This window comes from Artemia sp. Qi Xiang Cuo, chromosome 5 (genome assembly GCF_049724085.1).
Source record: "Artemia sp. Qi Xiang Cuo chromosome 5, ASM4972408v1, whole genome shotgun sequence".
In the NCBI taxonomy this organism is placed as follows: Eukaryota; Metazoa; Arthropoda; class Branchiopoda; order Anostraca; family Artemiidae; genus Artemia; species Artemia sp. Qi Xiang Cuo.
The window spans coordinates 76,890,982-76,918,350 of record NC_142798.1 but is presented as its reverse complement, the minus strand read 5'-3'; the positions used below and the strand labels follow the sequence as shown (position 1 = coordinate 76,918,350).

General features: G+C 35.0%; 1 protein-coding gene across 1 annotated transcript in view; it reads right to left on the bottom strand.

The window, feature by feature from the left end:
• Nucleotides 1-8,680, bottom strand: part of LOC148952551 (gem-associated protein 5-like) — a 73,053-nt gene extending 64,373 nt beyond the window's left edge. The window contains exon 1 of the mRNA XM_089089009.1: nucleotides 8,474-8,680. Within this exon, the coding sequence (XP_088945135.1) occupies nucleotides 8,474-8,642 (169 nt within the window). The 5' untranslated portion in view covers nucleotides 8,643-8,680. The remainder of the gene's footprint in view (nucleotides 1-8,473) is intronic.
• Nucleotides 8,681-27,369: the final 18,689 nt, after the last annotated feature.

The window sequence follows — 27,369 nt, the reverse complement described above, 5'->3', positions numbered from 1 at the left end:
ATGGGGCAATTTGTGTTTTAGTTGAGGTGTGGTCTTTTTTCCATTGATGGAAATTAAGAGACTAGTTCAGCCAATTTTTCATGATGACTGGCACCATCAAATTTGCCAGAAATTGATTCTCTGCTTCTCTTAATGTAATTTGTGAGATGAAGAAAATTGATATTTTTAATCATGCTAAGTGCGATTATTTTCTGCTAATCTTGTGGACTTCAATTTTCAAAACCACATGTGGATGCCATACAATATAGACCATGATGGTTCAACAGTAGAGACGTGTGGATGGCGACAGATCCAGAACCAAGCAGTGGAAGCACAGACGCTGGTGGAAGAAAGAAGGCAAATGGATTTTGTAAAGTTGAAGTTCATTGTTTATGTATGTAAGGGTGGTGCGTAGGTGGTGATTTGTCTTACAAGGGGAGGTGTTGGGGTTTCATCCCTGTTTCTTTTCTTTTCAGATAAATGACCTGTTTTCTTTTTGATAGTTACCTTTGCTTAGATTTGCCTATAGTACAATTTTCAATGATAAGTTAAATTCTCATTGCTAAGCTTGATTCTTTTCTAATAAATAAGCTTTCAAGCTGAATTATATTTTGGTCTTCCTGCTCCAGGCCATTGAAAGATAATAATACACAAAAGAAGCCAGGGATTTGAATGTTGATTTAGTGGATTGGCCAGGGCCAATCAAAGGTCCACCCCTATACCAAGTTTGTTGTATTGAAATAGTGATTTAGTTTTTAGTCTGCATTTGAGACCCAGCTTAGGGAGTCCTTTTTTTTCACAGGTGATAAATGTGTTTTGAGCCCTTTTGGAAGAATACAAGTAAGCTATTTTCTACAGCTGTGTAGAATATTTTTCCAGGAACCCAGACAGGGTAGGAAAAGAGTTGCAAGACATACCATCATTTATTATATTGACAGGGGGGGGGGTCTGTTTACCCTCCAAAGAGATAGATAGAGATATTAGAGGTGACCCAGGTTGGGTGCACCCTTGGCCTATAGTTTGGCCATTTGATCATGTTATCATACCCTAGAGCAGGGTATACAGTAAAAAGGGTAATAACATATTCTGTATTTACAGTACAGTAGTGGTAACTTCAAGGCACTCCATTACAATATTTGGTGCTAGCAAGGCTTTCCCCTCGAAATAAGGAGTGCCGCACTATTTCCATGCCAATATCTGGTGGCAACCATGGTTACCAGTACAATATATATGTGTTTGTTTTGCACTAAGAATAACTTAGAACTAATGAAAAATATTAAACATGTGCTAAGTGAACAACCCTTTCCCAGATCAACCTACAGTCTAAATTAGGGTTCAGAAAGGGTATCCAAGGTTGTAACTCCAGCTCTTTCCTATTTGTAACCAATTAGAAATTATATGAAGATTGGTCTACAGTTGTCCTAATTTTTAAGATCCATTTCTTTGTTCCCAATTTGATTTGAAGGGTTTATGGAGCCTTTGTTTGCCAATAGGTCACTGGGAAACTAAGGAAAACCAAGAATATTTTTTTCAATATATATATATATATATATATATATATATATATATATATATATATATATATATATATATATATATATATATATATATATATATATATATATATATATATATATATATATATATATTGGCTTAATTTCCTTAATAAAAATGCTCCATAAATCCTTTATACCATACTACCTTCTCAGTTTTAAGTATCTGGATTCATAAAAAATAGGAGGATCTGAACATGTTTTTCTCATGTAGCAGGACAAAAGTAAGTGAAGGTGTATAAGTGGAATTTTAGGTGGTACATGATTTCTAATTTCTGCATTACATTCCTTGACAGTTTTTAAAGAACTACTTTTACAAAATATAGATTATCACAGTTGAAATTTTTGGAAGAATAAGAATATAAGTCTGAAAACTATGATCAGTACCAAAAATGCAATCCCCAAATATATGCTTATTCATTCTAAACTGTAATGCAGTTCAGGCCATGAACATACATCAACTACAGAAAACAAAAATTATTGCAGAATTGGCAAAAATCTACATCCCAGATGATATGCTCATTCAAGCAAAAAAAGATCTTGCTTTACTCTTAACAAAGCTGAACATAGATACACAATTATATGAAGAATAAATCAACAACACAACATTTATCAATACTCCAATGGAATGTAAGATCACTCACAGAAAATAAGCTAAATGAACTAATATCATTTATGAATAATAATTCAATTAATATTGCTTGCCTCCAGGAAACTCATTTAACCCAAAATCAACAAATTAAGTCTCTGGGATATACTATCCTGAGAAAGGATAGATCTTCAGAGAGAAAAGGAGGTGGTGTAGCTTTATTAGTTAATAATAATATAAAATTTTGTGGGATCAATTTTCCAGATTTTGAAAATGACGTTGATGTAATTGGTATAAGTGTTTGGCTGAATAATTTAAAAACCTACATAATAAGCTTTTATAACCCTAATGGCCAAACTACAGATGCCAAGGATTTCTTTAATTATATAAATAATTCTAATATGTTAAAAAATATCATTATTTGTGGTGATTTCAATGCCCACAGCCTTTTGTGGGGGAATAAACCAGCAAATAAAGCTGGTAAATTTATTGAGCATATGACTTCAAATAATAATGAATTAGTTGTTGCTACCCCTCCAAACCTGAATACTTATTTCAACCCCAAAAGTGGCAATTTCTCCACAATTGACCTACAAATTGTGTCTTTAAATTTTTTGAACAAAATTTACATAAATAAAATTGATAGTCTATGTACAGACCACTTTGCTATAGTTTGCTCCCTAAATGAACCTGCTGAAACTTCATCTCATACATCCAAATGTATCAACACTAAAGCAAATTGGTCTATTTTCCAAAATAAGCTAAATGATGAAATTACAAGTTTCACCCAAAGTTCATGCATTTCTAACACAACAGTTGACACACATGCTGAAGCGTTGACATCTTTACTAATAAATACAGCTAATCATGCTATCCCCAGGACAACACCTAAGAAAACATTCCCTAAACAAATTCCTAAAGCATGGTGGACAAATGAGTGCCTAAATAAATGGAGGATAAAAAAGGCAGCTAGGACAGAATTCATAAAAAAACCAACACCTACTACATATTTAAAAAAATTACAAGCAGAATCTAATCTAAAAAGGACTATAATAGATGCTAAATATAAATACTGGAATAATTTTGCAAATAATCTCTCCAGAGAAACAAATGAGCCAATTATACATAAAGTCATAAGCCACATATGTGGGAAAAAGACTTCCCCCAACCCACTCCTGTATGAGCTTATGCATAATAATACCCATTATGACAATGATATTGAAAAGGCTAATCTATTTGCAACTCTTTTTGTTAATAAGCTAACATCAAATAATCAAAGCAAACTGTCCACAATTCCTATGAACCCTAGTTACCAACCACGCCCAGGATCCGAGTACACAACTAATCCATTTTCAATCCAGGAATTGAATAATGCAATACATCATATTAGGTCCAAAACTAGCAGTAGCTATGACAATATACACCCTACATGGATAAAGAATCTCACACCTTCATACAAACAAGAACTGCTAAATTGTTATAATCACGCTTGGGCATCCTCTAGGTTCCCCAATATATGGAAATGTTCGTCCCTCCTACCAATCCTAAAGAAAAATAAACCAAAAGATAACCCTGAGTCTTATAGGCCCATAATGATTACACCTGCGATGGGGAAAATAATGGAGAAAATGATTTATCACAGACTCCTCTGGTTTGTTGAGAAAAATAACATGATCCCACACACTCAAACTGGATTCAGGAAATACCACTCCTCAACAGATGCTTTCATTTTGCTAACAAATGCAATAAATGAATCTTTCTCAAAAAATAATATCCTAGTGGCAGCTTTCCTAGATTTTGAAGGAGCTTATGACAATGTGAACCACCAAATCCTTTTAAATAAACTTGCAAACCTCGGAGTACCTCCTAAGCTAGTATCCTTTATTAAATCCTTCATAGAATTGCGAAGTTTCATTGTTTGTGTTGGTTCAGCCTCTTCACCCCAAAAGACAATATCCAAAGGCCTACCTCAGGGAGCAGTCCTCAGTTGCCTCCTTTTTGTCCTATATCTCTGGGACATGAACCTACCCCAAACGAATCTGCAATATGCTGATGATCTGGTGCTTTGGTCATCTGGCAACACCTTTCAGATAGCACAGTCAAATCTGCAAAAGTCACTTTTCCAGTTTGAAAAATTCTCTCAACATTCAGATTTACCCATTGCACCCACCAAGTCAAAATTAATCCAATTTCACCGGAAGCGAAACCATGTTAATGCAAAACTAACTCTAAATAAAACAACTATTCCAGAAGATAATAATATTAATTACCTAGGTCTCATGCTTGACCAAAAACTTAATTTCCACCTCCACATTTCAAACACAATAAAAAAATGTTATAGAAAAGCAAATATACTAAAAAGACTTCTTTCCACACCCTGGGGTTGTAAGGAGAAAACCTTACTCCAGTTTTATAAATCACATATAAGACCCCATATTGACTATGGGCTCATCGTCTATGGTGCATGTGCAAAGACCCAGATGCAAAAAATTGAAACAAAACAAAATTATACAATACGTCTCATATTTGGTCTTAGGAAACCCACAAGCACCAAGTTTCTGCTTATGAAGAGTGGACTAACCACATAAAGGGAGAGACGTAGCTTTCTCTTGACAAAATATCTCACAAAAATTGAATCAAATATCTCACACACATTACATAATTGGTTAAGAAATCCAGCCATGTATAGAGGTATTGCAGATGAGTATGCCAATATTCAAAAGAAGTTCCCTGTACCAGCAAAGTCTATTGCACCTACTTTCCCCCAATCCCCTCCATGGAAGTGGTCAGTGCCCATAATAAATACTGAATTTTCAAAATGGAATAAAGATTTAACCCCCATTGCTTTTGTCCAGAAAAAATTTGCAGAACTTAATACAATTACCTATAAAAATCACTTCCAAATATTTGTTGATGGGTCAAAAATGAATGAGAAGGTTGCAAGTGGTGCTTTCCTTCCTCACCTGAAAATTGCAATGGGCGAGAGATTATTTAATAATTTATCTATAATGTCTGCTGAGTTAAATGTCATAATCATGGCATTAGAACACCTTAAGCAAAACCAACCTTTGATTGAAAATTCAAATAATATTATCATCTATTCCGACTCTTTATCAAGCCTTGAGTTGCTGGCCTCAGCTCCTCAATATAAGTTGGACATTGACACTTATCATTGTCTCAGTAATATTGATAATCTTGCTTCAAGTGGCATAAAAACTTACTTTCAGTACATTCCTAGCCACTCTGGCATAAATGGTAATCATCAGGTTCATGAAACAGCAAAAAATGCTATAAATATTGACCAGCCAAGTGGTAGACCAATCCCGATTAGAGATATTTACCGATGGAGGCTATCAGATATTAATTTTAATAAGATTAATCCTATCCTTTCCCCCTTTCCCAATAAGTATCTTTCTAAAATTTATTATAGAATTTGTTCTGGAACAAATGGACTAAATTTCCTTGCATTCTCATATAAGCTTTCTAATTCAAGTGGTTCAGTTCCCCTGTCCCCTCTTTGCAAGTATTGTAATATGAATAATGAAACAATTGACCACTGCCTATTTGAATGTAATATGCTGACGTCTGCACAGCATACCTTGCTTTGAAAACTGTTAAAATACTTCAAACACCACAAAATCCCACTATCAGCCAAGAGCCTAGCCAACTATACCTGCACACAGAGCATAGAAATCAACATCTATCATCTTATATTTGAACTCCTAGAGTCGAAAGATCTGCTGAAAGATATCTGAATATATCTAATAAATATGTGGCAATCAAGCCAGTAGCTCTGTAGCCCACAGAGTGAAGCAAAAGGAAAAGGGCTAAATAGTTTTACTGAAAAGCCCGCCTTCTGTTAAATAGAAGAAGAAGAAGTGCATTGGAATTCAAAGTCATTAGAGGGGTCAAGTGTGGCTCTGTAACAAGAATTATTGAAACACCAAGGAAGATTTGTTAAATACTTCCAAATAAGTTGTCAAAAATAATTTTTGCTGCTTTTTTGACTGCCTGTATATCAAACAGTAGGCTGTGTGAAAATATGGATTGAGACAACTGTCTCATTTAGCTGCCTTAATTTAGTGGATTGGCCAGGGCCAATCAAAGGTCCACCCCAATGAAAATGCATTGATAGTGAAAATGCATTGAATCACACCTATTCATTACAACACAAATTGCATTGATAGTGGACATGCTTCATTGTTTCCTTATAGGGAGAATACAAGACAGAGATTGTTTTTATAGTTTGATCCCAATTAGTTTTGCTATAATAATTTTTTCATGTTGCTAGAAATACTATAAAAAGCATATTTTGCCAACCAAAACAAGTAGGAAAACCTCTAAAATATAATCAAAAGTGTGTGGTAACAAACTGTAAGGAAGGAGTGACTTGGCCCAATAGTAAGTCAAATTCTGAAAAAAGGAATATTTATAATAATTATTCACATCAAAAGAATTGGTTTTTCATGCTGATTCTAAATAAATAAAATTCATTAAGTTTAATGTTACCCATGAAAAGCTACAAGTCTGAGAAAATTTGCCTAATGTTCAAAAAAGGGGGAAAACACCATCAAAATGTGAAGCAATCTTAATGAAAATCACACCATCAGATTCCGCACATCAGAGAATCTTTATGTAGAGGTGGCAAGTTCCTATCTGCAAAAATGTTGAATTTTCTGCCAGAAGAAAGATCTGGGATGTTTCTTCATTTTTTTTTCAGGGGGAAAATCAAACCATACTCCTAGAGGATTGGGAGAGGGTTCTATCAAAAAGACTGAAGGGCAAATAGCCCCCTTCTTATTCCCTTTTCCCCCAAAGATATCCAACCAAAATTTTGAGATGTGCAATTGGTTCAGCATTTTTGAAAACTCCATTAGCTATGCCTCTGGGGATGACACAATTCCCCAAAACCCCTGGGGAAAGGGTTGTAAGTGATAAAATTTGCACATTGTTTAAACATAAGCTAGCATTTGTTATTGTGAAATATATGCAAAGTTTCCTGGCCCCCCTATCTTTCTTCAGAGCATATTTATAAGATTGAAAATGTCCAAAAATGAGCACTTAGAATCATAAATGGTGAAGGGAAGGTTCCATATCATTATCTACTAGGTAAGTTCCAGCTCACATGTTTGCTGAGAGAAGGAACCTCCTGTGGCTTTGTTTTGGTATCAAGACCTTGTCTGTTCCCCAATTACATTCCACCATCCCCAAACCCTACCTTCCTGCCCACAACAGACCATCTTGTACAAAGTCCCAAAAAGTCCCCAAACTAACTCTCATCCCCACTAAAGATGAAAGATATTGGAAGAGTTTTGTTGAGTTGCATAATAGCCAGGGAAACTAGTCATTAGGCCTAATTTTATTGTTATCTATTTATTCTTGAATTTTTAACCAAGTTTTGACTCATCTTTTTTGTACATTTTGTATAATGGGTTATATTTGATGTGAAGGTCAAATTCTTTCAATATATATATATATATATATATATATATATATATATATATATATATATATCTTCTTATCTTCCAGGTAACTTCAAAGACCAGGTAAGTGAATTCACACTTTGAGAAAAGAAACTTAAGGATGGATAATAGTTGGAAATGATAAATATAGGTACCAATAACTGCTTTACCACATGAAATTGGCCAGTAATCCTGTATTCAATTTTCACTTAGATTAAGTTACTGTTATTCAGCTCCAACTCCAATTATATAAAAGATAACAGGGCAGTTTTCTCTCCTGTTCTGTTTAACAACTAGAATAATAAAATAGAATTGAATTTAAGAATTGCGTTATCTATTTCTATTTCTGATGTAAATGGGAGGTGAGTTTAAACTCTAGCCACCCCCTAATGTGCAAATATATACCCTGAATTGGTATATATGGGTGGAGTGATTCTTCATTTCCAACAAAAATGATTATTATATTTGGAAAGAGCATACAAAAAGGCATCAAGTTGTATATTCACTTTATTTGTAAGTCAATAATATGATTTGGTAAAAAATCACTTGTATATACATATATAGGCCTATATATAGGCTATACATATATATATAGGCTACATAGGCCTATATATGACTGCTCTATATTTACCAAAAAGTTTAGCCAATAGGGCACATTAGCTTGAGAGTTTGACTGAACATTAACCTAGCTAGGGTCTGAGTCCATTCCTGATAATACTATTGCAGTAGCCTAGGCCTAGCATAGGCTAAGCTCAGCACACAAAATTAGCCTAATTCCATTTAAAGAAAGTTTTTACAGTGCACTTTTGCTAGTAAACCAAAATGTACTCAACTATTTTTTCATGCTTTAACTCATTTATAAATAGTAATGGCTAGCCTACATAACTTACAGACTACTTTGGGATCATGGCATTTTGGAAGGATGTGAATATCAGGCCATTCTTGTAACTTTGGGGTAATAATGACTACGCGAGCATTAGAAGCATATGCAAGTCTTCCTTGTTTATCAACACAAAAACCACCAGGGGCAAACCAATTGGGACACGGTGGTAATTCCATTTAGATGTCAAATTCAAAATGTGCTTTTATTTTGAATTTTACATCAAGCAACTTTTTTACAGATGTCACAAAATACGAAATAGTACACCATCTGTAAATCTACTCGTCTGAGTTTTTCTAAAGACTTTTTCAGAAGAAAGACAGTCGAACTGTTGTTTTACCTCCCGTCGTCAACCGAAACCCCCAAGTCAAATGCCCCCAATGCATCAAGCACCCCATATAAAACACCATCTTCTAAGCCCCCTAGCTCAAATCCCTATCAGAAGGAATCACCAAGCCAACAAGCCTCCTTGTCCAGTGAGATGAGGTCAGTCTGGCCTCCCTCTAAAGAGGAAAAGAACCGGAAACACTACCAGGAATTAGCCCTTGAAGCGAAAAACAGGATGCACAAACAAAAATACAAACCCCAGACGTATGCTTATTCATTTTAAACTGCACAGCTGTGCAGGCCATGAAGTTGAAACATATACACAAAACAAAAATTATTGCTGAATTGGCAAAAATCTACATCCCAGATGATATGCTCATTCAAGCAAAAAAAGATCTTGCTTTACTTTTAACAAAGCTGAACATTGATACACCGTCATATAAAGAATAAATCAACAACACAACATTTATCAATACTCCAATGGAATGTAAGATCACTCACAGAAAATAATCTAAATGAACTAATATCATTTATGAATAATAATTCGATTAATATTGCTTGCCTCCAGGAAACTCATTTAACCTAAAATCAACAAATTAAGTCTCTGGGATATACTATCCAGGGAAAGGATAGATCTTCAGAGAGAAAAGGAGGTAGGGTAGCTTTATTAGTTAATAATAATATAAAATTTTGTGGCATCAATTTTCCAGATTTTGCAAATGATGTTGATGTAATTGGTATCAGTGTTTTGCTGAATAATTTAAAAACCTACATAATAAGCTTTTATAACCCTAATGGCCAAACTACAGATGCCAAGGATTTCTTTAATTATATAAATAATTTTAATATGTTAAAAAATATCATTATTTGTGGTGATTTCAATGCCCACAGCCTTTTGTGGGGGAATAAACCAGCAAATAAAGCTGGTAAATTCATTGAGCATATGACTTCTAATAATAATGAATTAGCTGTTGCTACCCCTCCAAATCTGAATACATATTTCAACCCCAAAAGTGGCAGATTCTCCACAATTGACCTACAAATTGTGTCATTAAATTTTTTGAACAAAATTTACATAAATAAAATTGATAGTCTATGTATTGACCACTTTGCTATTGGTTGCTCCCTAAATGAACCTTCTGAAACTTTATCTCATACCTCCAAGCATGTCAACACTAAAGCAAATTGGTCTATGTTCCAAAATAAGCTAAATGATGAAATTACAAGTTTCACCCAAAGTTCATGCATTTCTAACACAACAGTTGACACACATGCTGAAGCCTTGATATCTTTAATAATAAATACAGCTAATCATGCTATCCCCAGGACAAAACCTAAGAAAACATTCCCTAAACAAATTCCTAAAGCATGGTTGACAAATTAGTGCCTAAATAAATGGAGGATAAAAAAGGCAGCTAGGACCTAATTCATAAGAAAAACATCACCTACTACATATTTAAAAAAATTACAAGCAGAATCTAATCTAAAAAGGACTATAATAGATGCTAAATATAAATACTGGAATAATTTTGCAAATCATTTCTCCAGAGAAACGCATGAGTCAATTATACATAAAGTCATAAGCCATATCTGTGGGAAAAAGACTTCCCCCAACCCACTCCTGTATGATCTTATACATAATAATACCCATTATAACAATGATAATGGAAAAGCTAACCTATTTGCAACTCTTTTTATTAATAGGCTAACATAAAATAATCAAAGCAAACTGTCCACAATTCCTATGAATCCAAGTTCCTACCAACCACGCCCAGGATCTGAGTGCATAACTAATCCATTTTAAATCCAGGAAATGAATAATGCAATACATCATATTAGAACCATAACTAGTGGCAGCTGTGACAATTTACACCCTACATGGATAAGGAATCTCACACCTTCATACAAACAAGAATTGCTAAATTGTTATAATCATGCTTGGGCATCTTCTAGCTTCCCCAATATGTGGAAATGTTTGTCCCTCCTACCAATCCTAAAGAAAAATAAACCAAAAGATAACCCTGAGTCTTATAGACCCATAATGATTACTCCTGTGATGGGGAAAATAATGGAGAAAACGATCTATCACAGACTCCTCTGGTTTGTTGGAAAAAATAATATGATCCCTCACACTCAAACTGGATTAAGGAAACACCACTCCTCAACAGATGCATTCATTTTGCTAACAAATGCAATAAATGAATCTTTCTCACAAAAATAATGTCCTAGTAGCAGCTTTCCTAGATTTTGAAGGGGCATATGACAATGTGAACCACCAAATCCTTTTAAACAGACTTGCAAACCTTGGATTACCTAAGCTAGTATTTTTATTAAATCGTTCACAGAAGTTCGAAATTTCATCGTTTGTGTTGGTTCAGCCTCTTCGCCCCATAAGACAACAGCCAAAGGCCTACCTCAGGGAGCAGTCCTCAGTTGCCTTCTATTTGCCCTATATCTCTGGGACATGAACCTACCCCACACGAATCTACAATATGCTGATGATCTAGTGTTATGGTTATCCGGCAACACCTTCCCGATAGCACAGTCAAATCTGCAAAAGTCACTTTTCCAGTTTGAAAAATTTTCTCAACATTCAGATTTACCCATTGCACCCACCAAGTCAAAAATAATCCAATTTCACTGGAAGCGAAACCATGTTAATGCAAAACTAACTCTAAATAAAACAACTATTCCAGAAGATAATAATATTAATTACCTAGGTCTCATGCTTGACCAAAAACTTATTTTCCACCTCCACATTTCAAACACAATAAAAAAATGCTATAGAAAAGCAAATATACTAAAAAGACTTCTTTCCACACCCTGGGGCTGTAAGGAGAAAACCTTACTCCAGTTTTATAAACCACATATAAGACCCCATATTGACTATGGGCTCATCGTCTATGGTGCATGTGCAAAGACCCAGATGCAAAAAATTGAAACAACACAAAATGATGTAATACGTCTCATGTTTGGTCTTAGGAAACCCACAAGCTTCATAATCTTGCTTCAAGTGGCATAAAAACTTATTTTCAGTACATTCCTAGCCACTCTGGCATAAGTGGTAATCATCCGGTTGATGAAATAGCAAAAAATGCTATAAATATTGACCAGCCAAGTGGGAGACCAATCCCAATGAGAGATATTTACCGATGGAGGCTATCAGATATTAATTTTAATAAGATTATTCCTATCCTTTCCCCCTTTCCCAATAATCTTCTAAAATTTATCATAGAATTCGTTCTCGAACAAATGGACTAAATTTCCTTGCATTCTCATATAAGTTTTCTAATTCAAGTGGTTCAATTTCCCTGTCCCCTCTTTGCAGGCATTGTAATATGAATAATGAAAGAATTGACCATTGCCTATTTGAATGTAATATGCTGACGTCTGCACAACATACCTTGCTTTGTAAACTGTTAAAATGCTTCAAACACCACAAAATCTCATTATCAGCCAAGAGCCTAGCCTAGCCAACTATACCTGCACACTGAGCACAGAAATCGATATCTACCATCTTATATTTTAACTCCTTGAGTCAAAAGATCTACTGAAAGATATCTGAGAATATCTAATAAATAAGAGACAACCAAGACAGTAGCTCTGTAACCCACAGAGTGAAGCAAAAAGAAGAGGGCTAAATAGTATCAACTGAATAGCCCGCCTGCTGTGAATTAGAAGTAGAAGAAGAAGGTCGTCGGTAGAATAACTGTTCCTTTAGCGAAACTACGCAAAAAAAATGATTTCCCTTGCTGTTCAAGTCAGGGGAGTGTAAATGTCTAGTGCAAGGGTTTCAGCATGGTAGTTCCAGCGATGCACTTTTTGTTTCTATGTGACGCCAGTTGTAGGCTATTCTTCAAAATCCCATAAATTTGTTTATGAAATAATATTTATGAAGTAAGGCCAATCGAGACAATAGTTATTCTTCCTTTATCAGCTACAAATAGGAATTTTCCTCACCAGCCAGTTTTTTTGTTTTTTTGATTTTTTAAAACGCGTTTTTTAAATTTGTGGTTACCTTGGGGCGTGGTTAGGTCTTTACTAGATGCAGCTACCGCTGTGATCATGATGGTCGTAGCGAGAAACCACAAGAGGCAAGTAAAATGATAGTAATTAGGAGGAAATGAGGAAAAAATTCAATTTCATATAAGAGCTTCTAGTCTATGGACACCAGTAGTTAAGGACAATGGTATTTCTAAGGGCATTGAAATTTGATGTAATGATATAGGCAAGTCTGAACCATACTTGTTGAATGTAATTGTGCATGCCATAATTGGATTTTTAACAGTTTTATGTTTTTGTTTTAGTGCACCATATGATAGGAGCGTAATATGTTTTATTCCTGAAGAAAGAAGAAGTTGCTTTTGTTCTCAGCTTATCCGTAAATGAGCAAACTGAACTTCCGCAACATATAAAAAGTCAAATCAAATACAATTCAGAGGCTTTTGAGCCTACCTCATTCCTAAGGCTCCTGGAGTAATTTTCCATGGAAGGAAGGAGTTTTCCATGGAGGGGAGCCAGATTTCTCGGTAATTTAAAATTCTCGGTAAACACTGAAATTTAATGTATTGTATAACTGAATAAAAAAAAAAGTTTTTTTAACTGAAAGTAAGGAACCACGTTAAAACTTAAAACGAACAGAAATTATTCCGTATATGAAAGGAGCTGTCCCCTCCTCAACGCCTCGCTCTTTACGCTAAAATGTTTTATTGTTAAAACAAATAGAGTTGTGAGAAAGCCAAACTTTAGCGTAAAAAGCGAGGCGTTGAGGAGGGGACAACCACTTTCATATACGGAATAATCTCTGTTCGTTTTGAGTTTTAACGTCGTTCCTTACTTTCAGTTAAAAAAAATAGTTTTTTTTATTCAATTTTTGAACGTTTTTGAATTAATGCAGGTTTTGATATTGGCTCACCGTACATGAACAATTAAAACAAAATTTGCATATTAATTTTACTTTTTTTGGTTAAATGGCTTTCTCGAAACCTGTTTAATTTTATTTACGAACGTTTTTATTAGTAATAAATATAAGTAACTTACGAATTAACTTACGTAACGAACTTCAATATTCATATATTTTTAATACGTATATTAGAGGGTTCACCTCCTAGTCAATACCTTGCTCTTTAAGCTAAAGTTCGAATTTTGTTCCAATTCTTTAAAAATGACCCCTGAATCACAAATGCCGTTAATTAGAATAAATAGCTCTTATGAAAGTACTAAATAATCTTTGGCTTGAAGAGCGAGGTATTGACTAGGGGCTGAACTCAATCATATACGTAATGTTTTCTGTTGTTTTAAGTTTTGATGTTGCTCCTTACTTTCAATTGAAAAACTTGCTTTTTTTATATATAATTTCTGGTCTTTTTTAAATAATGCTCGGAGATCCGGCGCCCCCTTCATAGCAATGTTCCTTCCCCCATGAAAACTTCCTTCATGGAAAGATCCTCCCACATAACCCCCGACCCACTCCCCCCATCACTACCAGAAAAAATCCCCCCTGAAAACGTCTGTATACTTCCCAATAACCAATACTACATGTTAACATTGGGTAAATTTTATAACTTTAAGCCCTCCCCCCGGGGACATCGGGGGATTAAATAATCCTAAAAGACATAGTTATCATATTTTTGACCATGCTGAACAAAATGGCTATCTAAAAATTTTGATCGGGTGACTTTGTGGAAAAAATGAGCGTCGGAGGGGGCCTAGTTGCCTTCTATTTTTTTCGTCACTTAAAAAGAGCACTAGAACTGTTAATTTCCATTCGAATGAGCCCTCCAACGATATTCTAGGACCACTGGGTCGATACGATCACCCCTGGAAAAAAACATAAAAAAAACAAACAAACAAACAAATAAACACACATCCGTGATCTTTCTTCTGGCAAAAAATGCAAAATTCCACCTTTTTGTAGATATGAGCTTGACACCTCTGCAATAGGGTTCTCTGATACGCTGAATATTATGGTGTGATTTTCATTAAGGTTCTATAACTTTTAGGGGTTCTTTTTTTGAAAATGAGCCAAATATTCTCAGGTGCGTAACTTTTGATAGGTATGACTAAACTTGATGAAACTTATATATTTGAAATCAGAATTACAATCTGATTCTTTTGATGTATCTATTGGTATCAAAATTCCGTTTTCTACAGTTTCGGTTACCATTGAGCCGGGTCGCTCCTTACTTACAGTTCGTTACCACGAACTGTTTGATTTTGGAAACAGAATTAAAAGCTATTTCTTTTCATATATCTACCATTTGGGAATTCTGTTTTAAGAGTCACTCTTTATTTACAGTTCGTTAAGATGAAATGTTTAATACTGTAATTTTGACAATTAAATAAAGAACATATCATTTGAAGGCATTGACAATGAGTCTAATTTTTATTTGGCGGAGGTGGAATCTATTGACACATCAGCCTTTCTTGTTTTATTATATAATTATTTGAAAAAAACTACGTTTTCTAAAGAGTTAAAGAGGCTGAGTTACAAGGTCTAACCTTAAAATGTACAGGGATTAGGAGGCACAGTTAGGGGGCTGCCTCCCCCCAAACCCCCCGCTTTCGCAGCCTTTAAATAAAAAAAAGTTTTTTTAAACTGAAAGTAAGAAGCGACATTAAATCTTAAAACGAACAGAAATTATTCCGTATATGAAAGGGGCTGTGCCCTCCTCAACGCCTCGCTCTTTACGCTAAAGTTTGACTTTCTCACAAGTCTTTTTTTTAAACAATAAAAACTTTAGCGTAAAGAGCGAGGCGTTGAGGAGGGCACAGCCCCTTTCATATACGGAATAATTTCTGTTCCTTTTAAGATTTAATGTCGCTCCTTACTTTCAGTTTAAAAAACTTTTTTTTATCTAAAGGCTGCGAAAGTGGGGGGTTTGGGGGCGGCAGCCCCTTACTGTGCCTCCTAATCCCTGTACGTTTTAAGGTTTGACCTTGTAACTCAGCCTCTTTAACTCTTTAGAAAACGTAGTTTTTTTCAAATAATTTCTGCACGTTTTTGTACAGTTTATTACTTATTATTGCTTGACTAACTGTTAGCTGATTATGCCAGGAGTTAAAGTTGGGGGGGTGCCACCCCCCAAACCCCCCACTCTTGAACATTCTTGTGTTAAGGCTTTTAATTCCTGAATACTCATATCACGTCGTACAGGGTGCCTCCTAATCCCTGTACGTTTTAAGGTTCGAACTTGTGACTCCGCCTCTTTAACAGCCCCCCAACTGTGCCTCCTAATCCCTGTACATTTTAAGGGTCGAGCTTGTAACTCAGCCTCTTTAACTCTTTAGAAAACGTAATTTTTTTCAAATAATTTAAAAAAGAAACTGAGTTTCTTTTTTAAACTTTAAATTCAGTATCTAAAAAATTTCATCAGACGGGGAATCGAACCCGGGTCTTCCGCGTGACAGTCAGGAGTATCGAATGCTGTACTAAAGAGACACAATTGTAATTGTTTTTTAGTAAGTGGAATCTATTTTTGACGCAAGCAAATACCCACAAAATTTGATATTTGGTTTTTGGAAAACAGGGAAGTAGTGATCAGATTGAGCTGAAATTTCGAAAATAAGCTCCCAGACCCCAGAAAAGCTTATCCTCTAAATTTCAGCCCGATCAGACAACGTTAAAGGGGGGCTGTGGTGGGAAAAATTAACATGGGCTCTTATAGGAAAACGAGGTTTTTTGTAAATGTAAATTCGGGGGATAATTTTTTCGGTCTGAAAATATCAAAAGGCCCTAACAGGTGGAATTCTGCTTCGAATGAGTCCTCATTCACCTGGATCAGTTGCCAACTGAGGCCTGTAGGCGTGGATAAAAAAAAATTTGAACTTTAAGTGGCTATATTTGGTTTTTGGACAACAGGGAAGGAGTGATCAGATTGAGCTGAAATTTCGAGGATAAGCTCCCGAACCCTAGGAAAGCTTAACCTCTAAATGTCAAGCCAATCGGACAACGTTAAAGGGGGACTGTGGTCGGAGGGTCGAAACTTCCGGCCCACTTTTACCCATGAAGATAAAGTCGGAGGGGGGTGAAATTTTGCACGTTTCTTAGTTTGAGCTTGCGCTACAAAAGCGATTACCGCTGTCTCTCTACGACCGCTAGGACCGGAAATCGCTTAACATTGTGGTGGGTCGCCTCTTTATAGAGGCACAAGTGTGCCTCCTTGAAAAAAGAACCAAAGGTTAAGAGTTTTCCCTCCTCCCCTGTTTTTGTGTTGCCTTAGTGGATCCATTTTGTATCTGATTCATATAATTTTTACTTAGTTCTTTTTTCAGTGAAGCTAAAATAACGCATTCATTCATTCTATTTAGATTTTGATTTCTTTTCAAATTCTTGCTATCCGATTGTAATTCAAGAATTTTGAAATAAATTGCTAAAACAAAAATTGCTAAAAAAAAGTTTGAGCACTGTCTCACCCCCACCCCCCCCTTCTAATCGCAAATATTATCAAGTATTGTTGTCATTTGCGCTTTGTCAAAAATTAAGTACATTATAAAGATTTTGTTATGCTTTTCAAATTGAAAAAAAACCCTATCATATATAGTCTAGAATTGCTGGGATTTCGAGGAATTAATGATATTTATATTAAACATTCAGTTTATTTTTATTACTTCTGTCCATTCATTTGACTATTATACTGAGCCACTTTTTTTCTTAACCCTCATATTTTCAGTACGAATTTTGATAGAAGGCAACTCGCCTTCGTATAGTTCAGATTTTGGAGTATGACGCAGAAATTTATAAGTCAAGGCCTACATTAACTACTTGTTAATAAAAAAATGTATAAAACGTCATTTGAAGATACCTTGGTATAAGTAACTGATATTATGTTTCAAAATAAGTTGTCTTGAATAATTTGTCTTAAAAATCTACATAAAAAGCCTTTAATAACAATTTGGAAAGACGTCATAAAACGGGGAAGGGTTAAGGGCAGTGACAGATCCAGAAGCGAGGGGGGCGCCCCCACCCCTCGCGTAGTCTGAAGTAGTGTAATTTACTTAATTAACGCAAGTCTGCGTTAATAAAATTGCTCCTAACACAAGTCTATTGGATCAACCTATTCCCCCCCCCTAAAAAAGTCCTGGATCCGCCCCTGGTTAAGGAATTTTGTGTTGGAATTGAAGTTGTTTAGATTTTTTCACCAGCCTTTTAGGGATTTTGAAAAATAGGAAGTAGAAATATCATCTACTTTATATTCGATTATTTTGGAGTGTAGTTATTCGTATACTTCATAACTCAGTTCATTGTAGAATTTTTGTTATTTTAAGCAGAGATGTAATCAACGTGTAAAAATCATTCTCTATGAATTAAAAAAATTTAATTAGTATCATAGACAGCGCAATAGCGCTGCCTAAGCAAAGAACGATGTTGGAACAATGTTTTGTATATTTAGACCAGGGCACTTTGTATCGAAGTATTTGTCGTAGAAACTTGGGAAAAGGCTCATTCGATTGGAGATTGGTACGGCTAGTACCCTTTTTAATGGTCAAAAGTGAATAGAAGGCAACTAACACCCCTTCCAAGCCCACCATTTCCCCAAACACATCCAATCAAAATTTTTAGATAGCCAGTTTGTTCAGCGTAGCTGATTTCCAGATAGAAATTGTGTTTTTGAGGAGTAAACTCCCTCACAGCCTTCAGGGCAAGGGGTTGTAAGTTATGCCCTGTGGCATGTAAGGTTTTTATAGAAAACTTTGTCGTATAAACTTCTAAAAGGGCTCATTCGATTGGAAATTCAAAGGGCTAGTGCCCTTTCTAAGGTCGAAAGTGATTGGAAGGCAACTAACCCGCCTCTCAAGCCCACCTTTTCCCAAAAACATCCAATAAAAATTTTGAGATAGCAATTTTGTTCAACGTAGTTGAAAGTTCTGGAAATTAGGTCTTTGAGGATGAAAAGGCCCCCCCCCCCAGCCCTTAGGGCAAGAGTTGTAAGTTATGCCCTGGGGGCATATAAGGTTTATATAGAAAGTGTCGTCGTAGAAACTTCAAAATGATAGCAATTTTTCTGCCATAAGTAGTAAGTTTTCCATAACAATAACAAATTTTCCCTTCGAGGTATTAAATTGTTTCCTTAAAACTAACATAATTTTGCTTAACAGACTCAAATTTCTCTGAGAGATAATATTTGTCGTCCGTGATAATACGTTTTCTGATCGAACTAGCAAGTTATCTGCCGAAGATATAAAATTTTTCTTAGAAGTAACAATTTTTTGATTGTGATAGCAACTTTTCTGTCTGAAGTAGCAAGTTTTCCTTAACCCTAACAAATCTTCTCTTCAAAGTAACAACATTCTTCTTTAATACTACCAAAATTTTACTTAACACTAACAGATTTTTTCTTGGAAGCATCAACTTTTTCCTTAATACTAACATACTTTTACTTAACACACTAAAATTTCTTTTAGAAATAACAGTTTTCGTCAGTGATAACACGTTTTCTGCTTGAAGTAGCAAGTTTTCTGTCAAAGATATATGATAACAAGTCTTATGCCAGAAGTAGCAAGTTTTCCTTAACACTGACAAATTTCCCCCTTCGAAGTATTAACTGTTTTCCTTAAAACTAACACACTTTTATTTACCACATTCAAATTTCTCTTAGAAATAATATTTTTCGTCAGTGATAACAAGTTTTCTTGTCAAACTAGCAAGCTTTCTGCCAAAGATGCCAAATTTTTCTTAGAAGTAACAATTTTTTGATTGCAATAACAACTTTTCTGACAGAAGTAGCAAATTTTCCTTAACACTAACAAATTGTCTCATCGAAGTATTAACATTCTTCCTTAATCCTAACACACTTTTACTTAAAATTAAATTTCTCTTAGAAATAACAAGTATTTTCTTAAGAATAACAAATTTTTTAATAGCTCCAATTTATCTGTCGAAGAAAACAAATTTTTTCTTAAAAGTAACAATTTTTCGTCACTGATAACAAGCTTTTTTTACTTAAAACTATCAAATTATCTTGGAAGTAACATGTTTTTTCTTAACACTAACAAATTTTTCTAGTAGCACCAACTTTTCCATCAAAGATAACAATTTTTTTAAAGTAATAATTTTTCGTCATTAATAACACAATTTCTGCTAGAACTAAGAAGCTGTCCAACATAGATAGTAAATGGTTCTTAGAAGTGCCAATTTTTTCGTTTGTGATAACGAACTTTTTGCCAGAAGTAGCACTCTTTTCTCAACACTAACAAGTCTTCTAATCAAATTAACAATATTCTTCCTTAATGTTACAAAAAATTTATTTAACACTAACAGATTTTCTCCTCGAAGCATCAACTTTTTTCCTTAATACTAACATATTTTTACTTAAGGCACTCAAAATTCTCTTAGAAATAACAGTTTTCGTCAGTGATAACATATTTTCTACTTGATCTAGCAAGTTTTATGTCAAAGATACCAAATTTTTTTCTTAGAAGTAACAATTTTTTCGTTATGATGACACCTTATCTGCTAGAAGTACCAAACTTTCTGTCAAACACTCAATTTTTCTTAGAAGTAAAAATTTTTTTTTGTTATGATAACAAGTTTTCTGCCAGAAGTACCAAGTTATCCATGACTATAACAATTTTTTCCTTCGAAGCATCAACTTTTTTCTTAAAACTAACCTGCTTCTGTAAAAAAAACTCAAAGGTCTTTTAAAAAAAATATTTTTCGTCATTGATGACACGTTTTCTGTTCAAACTAGCAAGTTTTTTGTCAAAGATACCAATTTTTCTTATAAGTAAACACTTTTTGATTGTAATAACAACTTTTCTGACAGAAATAGCAAGTTTTCCTTATTACTAAAAAATTGTCTCATTCAAGTAACAACGTTCTTCTTTAATACTAACAAACTTTTACTTAACATTAAATTTCTCCTAGAAATAACAAGTATTTTCTTAACAGTAACGAATTTTTTTAATAACTCCAACTTAACCGTCGAAGTAGATAATTTCGGAGACCACACTGCCTTTCCATGACAGTAAAATAAAAGTTCAAACTATAAAATCCTTTTTAATAGACAGTGTATAATAAAATTCACAAAAAATACCAGATATTTCGGTCACATATACAGTGACCGTCATCAGTAGTAAAACTCTTAAATAAAATTAAACACACCTGGTCCAAGAATTGACGAAGGTATTACCGCAATATTTGTTGATAATTTTGAAAACTTTTTTAGCAATCTTTCTCTGGAAAGGCGAAAGTCATTATTGAAGTGATTTTATCCTGTTTGTTGAATAAAACAAAAGTCACTTACACTAACCATTTTTGATATAACATTTTCCAGGGAAAGTTTATCTCTCACTATTAAAGCTCTTTTTCAACTGTTATCCTTAATAATGTGATTTAAGGTCTTGAAATGTAAGCTTCGTTAAAACTTTTCTTCCTTGAAAGTGCTCAAATATAAATTGAGTTTTAGTGAAGGTGTCACAATCCTCATCTTCTTACACCGTAGAAGAAAATCTTGTTTGTTGACAATATTTGCATGTTTTTTCTGAGTTTTTATATGTTTGTAAACATTTTTGATCAAAACATCCCCATAAATATAACGTGCAATTCTTTTAGGACAGTACTGCCTTTCCATGACGATAAAATAAGAGTTCAAAATAGGGATAAAATCCTTTTTAATAGACAGTGTATAATAAATTTCACAAAAAATACCAGATATTTCGGTCATATATACAGTGACCGTCATCAGTAGTAAAACTGATGAAGGTCACTGTATATGTGCCCGAAATATCTGGTATTGTTTGTGAAATTTATTATACACTGTCTATTAAAAAGGATTTTATCCCTATTTTGAACTTTTATTTTATTATCCGTCCAAGATAACAAATCTTATTTTAAAAGTAACAATTTTTCGTCACTGATAACACGATTTCTGCTAGAAGTAACATGTTGTCCAGCGAAGATACCAAATTTTTCTTAGAAGTAACAAATTTCTTTTAACAGCACAAGTTTTCCGTCAAAGATAACCAATCGTCTCTTCGTAGTAATAACTTTTTTACTAACAAACTCTTAATACTAACAAATACTACCTTAATACTAACAAACTCTTACTTAACACACCCAAATTTCTCTTGGAAGTAACATTTTTTCGTCAGTGATAACACGTTTTCTGCTTAAACTAGCAAGTTTTCTCTCAAAGATACCAAATTTTTTCTTAGAAGTAGCAATTCTCGTTATGTTGACAAGTTATCTGTTGGAAGTAACAAATTTTCAGTCGAAATACCAAATTTTACTTGGAATTAACAAATTTTTCGTTTATAATAAAAACTTTTCTGACAGAAATGGCAAGTTTTCCTTAACACTAACAAATCTTCTCATCGAAGTAACAAATTTTTCTTTAATACTAACAAAATTTTACTTAATACTATCAAATTTCTCTCTACCAAGTAACACTATCACTAACACTATAAAGTAACAGGTTTTTAACAAGTTTTTTTTCAAAGTTAGGTTTCTCTATGTTTAAGTTAGGTTCATCTAACGTAGGTTATCATGAGCTCTCATTATAACCTAAGTTAGATAAACCTGGCTTAAACGTAGAGAAAGCTAACTTTGACAAAAAACCTGTTAAAAACCTGTTACTTCTAAGAGAAATTTGATAGTGTTAAGTAAAAGTTTGTTAGTATTAAAAAACTTTTACTTCGATGAGAAGATTTGTTAGTGTTAAGGAAAACTTGCTACTTCTGTCAAAAAAGTTGTTATCAAATTCGAAAAAATTGTTAATTCCAAGAAAAATTTGGTGTATTTGACTGAAAGATTGTTACTTCTAATAGATAACTTGTCATCATAACAAGAATTGCTACTTATAAGAAAAAATTTGGTATCTTTGAAAGAAAACTTGCTAGCTCAAGCAGAAAACATGTTATCACTGACGAAAAATGTTACTTCCTAGAGAAATTTGGTGGATTGTTAAGTAAAAGTTTGTTAATATCAAGGAAAAAAGTTGTTACTTCGAAGAGAAGATTTGTTGTCTTTGACGAATACCTTGTGCTGTTAAAAAAAATTTGTTACTTCTAAGAAAACAGAAGCATCTTTGCTGGGCAACATGTTACTTCTAGCAGAAATCGTGTTATCAGTGACGAAAAATTGTTACTTTTAAGAGAAAATTGGTTTTTTTCGACGGATAATTTTGAGTTATAAAAAAACAGTTAATGTTAAGAAAATAGTTATTATTTCTAGGAGAAATTTAACGTTAAGTAAAATTTTGTTAGTATTAAGGAAGAATGCTGTTACTTCGATGAGACAATTTGTTAGTGTTAAGGAAAACTTGCTATTTCTGTCAGAAAAGTTGTTATCAGAATAAAAAAAAATTTTACTTCTAAAAAAAATTTTGTATCTTTGGCACAAAACTTGCTAGTTCGACCAGAAAACGTGTTATCACTGACGAAAAATATTATTTCTATAGGAAATTTGTGTGTGTTACGTAAGAGTGTGATAGTTTTAAGGAAAAAATTTGATAGTTCGAAGGGAAAATTTGTTAGTGTTAAGGAAAACTTGCTACTTCTGGCAGAAAACTTGCTATCATAACGAAAACAAAATTATTAGTTCTAGGAGAAATTGTATATGTTTTACGGAAAGCTTGTTACTTCTAGCGAATAAGTTGGCATCATAACGAAAAAATTGTTACTTCTAAGAAAACAATTTGGTATCCTTTACAAAAAAACTTGCTAGCTCAAGCAGAAAACGTGTTATCACTGACGAAAGGTGTTATTTCTAAGAGAAATTTGAGTGCGTTAAGTTAAAGTGTTAGTATCAGAGGCAACGATGTAGCGTTGCCTATAGTAAAGGCCATACGGCTCCAAGGTTTTTTTTATTTATTATTTATTTATGTTTTTCCCAGAGGCACTTCATATGGAGGGGGTCGTCGTAGAAGCTTCAAAGGGGGCTCATTCAATTGGAAATCGAGAGTTCTAGTGCCCTTTTAATAGTCGAAAATGATTGGAGGGCAACTAGCCCCCCCCCCCCCCCGCCCATCATTCCCCCAAACACATCCAATCAAAATTTTGAGATAGCCATTTTGTTCAGCGTAGTTGATTTTCAGATAGAAAATATATTTTTGAGGAGAATACTCCCCCAAAACCCTAAGGGCAAGGGTTTTAAGTTACGCCCGGGGGTATATAAGGTTTTTATAGAAGGTGTTGTCGCAGAAACTTAAAAACAGGCTCATTCGATTGGAAATTAAAGAGGTAGTGCCCTTTTTAATAGTCGAAAGTGATTGGAGTGTACCTATCCCACCCCCCCCCCTACGCCCATCATTTCCCCAAACACATCCAATCAAAATTTTCAGATATCCATTTTGTTCAGCGTAGTTGATTTCCTGATAGAAAAATTTATTTTTGAGGAGGACACTCCCCCACAACCCCCAGGGTAAGGGTTTTAAGTTATTCCCAGGGGTCATATAAGGTTTTTATAGAAGGCGTTGTCGTAGAAACTTCAAAACAGGCTCATTCGATCGGAAATTAAAGGGCTAGTGCCCTTTTTAATAGTCAAAAATTATTAAAGTGTACCTAGCCCCCCCCCCCACCCCCCACAATAACCCCCAAAACTACAATAAAAAATTTTTGTATTCCCATTTTTTCAGGGTAGTTTTTTTCCCGAAATTAAAAATATTTTTTAGGAGGATACTCCCCCACAACCCTCAGGGCAAGGGTTCTAAGCTATGCCCTGGGGGCATATAAGGTTTTTATAGGAGGTGTTGTCGTAGAAACTTCAAAACATGCTCATTCGATTGGAAATTAAAGGGCTAGTGCCATTTTTAATAGTCGAAAGTGATTGGGGTATAACTAGCCCCCTTTCCCCCCACGCCCATCATTTCCCCAAACACATCCAATCAAAATTTTAATATAGCCATTTTGTTGAGCGTAGTTGATTTCCAAATAGAAAATATATTTTTGAGGAGGACACTCCACCAGACCCCTCAGGGCAAGGGTTTTAAGTTATGCCATGGGGGCATATAAGGTTTTTATAGAAGGCATTGTCGTAGAAACTTCAAAACAGGCTCATTCGATTGGAAATTAAAGGGCTAGTGCTCTTTTTAATAGTCAAAAGTGATTGGAGTGCAACTAGTACCCCATCCCCCCCACGCCCATCATTCCCCCAAACACATCCAATCAAAATCTTGAGATAGCCATTTTGTTCAGCGTAGTTGATTTTCAGATAGAAAATATATTTTTGACGAGAATACTCCCCCACAACCCTCAGGGCAAGGGTTTTAATTTATGCCCGGGGGTATATAAGGTTTTTATAGAAGGCGTTGTCGTAGAAGATACAAAACAGGCTCATTCGATTGGAAATTAAAGAGCTAGTGCCCTTTTTAATAGTCGAAAAGGATTGGAGTGTAACTATCCCCCTACCCCCCCCCCCTTACGCCCATCATTTAACCAAACAAATCCAATCAAAATTTTCAGATATCCATTTTGTTCAGCGTAGTTGATTTCCTGATAGAAAATATATTTTTGAGGAGGACACTCCCCCACAACCATCAGGGTAAGGGTTTTAAGTTATGCCCAGGGGTCATATAAGGTTTTTATAGAAGGCGATGTCGTAGAAACTTCAAAACAGGCTCGTTCGATCGAAAATTAAAGGGCTAGTGCCCTTTTTAATAGTCGAAAGTGATTGGAGTGTAACTATCCCACCTCCCCCCCCTACGCCCATCATTTCCCCAAACACATCCAATCAAAATTTTCAGATATCCATTTTGTTCAGCGTAGTTGATTAGAAGGCATTGTCGTAGAAAGTTCAAAACAGGCTCATTCGATTGGAAATTAAAGGGCTACTGCTCTTTTTAATAGTCAAAAGTGATTGGAGTGCAACTAGCCCCCCTTGCCCCCCCCCCACGCCCATCATTCCCCCAAACACATCCAATCAAAATTTTGAGTTAGCCATTTTGTTCAGCGTAGTTGATTTCCAAATAGAAAATATATTTTTGAGGAGAATACTCCCCCACAACCCTCAGGGCAAGGGTTTTAAGTTATGCCCTGGGGGTATATAAGGTTTTTATAGAAGGCGTTGTCGTAGAAACTTCAAAACAGGCTCATTCGATTGGAAATTAAAGAGCTAGTGGCCTTTTTAATAATCGAAAGTGATTGGAGGGTAACTATCCCCCTACCCCCCCCCCCCTTACGCCCATCATTTCCCCAAACAAATCCAATCAAAATTTTCAGATATCCATTTTGTTCAGCGTAGTTGATTTCCTGATAGAAAATATATTTTTGAGGAGGACACTCCCCCACAACCATCAGGGTAAGGGTTTTAAGTTATGCCCAGGGGTCATATAAGGTTTTTATAGAAGGCGATGTCGTAGAAACTTCAAAACAGGCTCGTTCGATCGAAAATTAAAGGGCTAGTGCCCTTTTTAATAGTCGAAAGTGATTGGAGGGCAACTAGCCCCCCCCCCCGCTCATCATTACCCCAAACACATCCAATCAAAATTTTGAGATAGCCATTTTGTTCAGCGTAGTTGATTTTTATATAGAAAGTATATTTTTGAGGAGTTTACTCCCCCAAAACCCTCATGGCAAGGGTTCTAAGCTATGCCCTGGGGGCATAAAAGGTTTTTATAGGAGGCGTTGTCGTAGAAACTTCAAAACATGCTCATTCGATTGGAAATTAAAGGGCTAGTGCCCTTTTTAATAGTCTAAAGTGATTAGAGTTTAACCAGCCCCCCTCCCCCCGACGCCCATCATTTCCCCAAACACATCCAATCAAAATTTTCAGATAACCATTTTGTTGAGCGCAGTTGATTTCCAAATAGAAAATATATTTTTGAAGAGGAAACTCCCCCAGAACCCTCAGGGCAAGGGTTTTAAGTTATGCCATGGGGGCATATAAGGTTTTTATAGAAGGCAATGTCGTAGAAACTTCAAAATAGGCTCATTCGATTGGAAATTAAAGGGCTAGTGCTCTTTTTAATAGTCAAAAGTGATTGGAGTGCAACTAGCACCCCCCCCCCCCCCACGCCCATCATTTTTCCAAACACATCCAATCAAAATTTTGAGATAGCCATTTTGTTCAGCGTAGTTGATTTCCCGATAGAAAATATTTTTTTGAGGAGAATACTCCCCCACAACCCTCAGGGCAAGGGTTTTAATTTATGCCCGGGGATAAATAAGGTTTTTATAGAAGGTGTTGTCGCAGAAACTTCAAAACAGGCCCATTCGATTGGAAATTAAAGAGCTAGTGCCCTTTTTAATAGTCGAAAGTGATTGGAGTGTAACTATCCCCCCTCCCCCCCCCCTACGCCCATCATTTCCCCAAACACATCCAATCAAAATTTTCAGATATCCATTTTGTTCAGCGTAGTTGATTTCCTGATAGAAAAATTTATTTTTGAGGAGGACACTCCCCCACAACCCTCAGGGTAAGGGTTTTAAGTTATGCCCAGGGGTCATATAAGGTTTTTATAGAAGGCGTTGTCGTAGAAACTTCAAAACAGGCTCATTCGATCGGAAATTAAAGGGTAGTGCCTTTTTTAATAGTCGAAAGTGATTGGAGGGCAACTAGCCCCCCACGCCCATCACTACCCCAAACACATCCAATCAAAATTTTGAGATAGCCATTTTGTTCAGCTTCGTTGATTTCCAGAT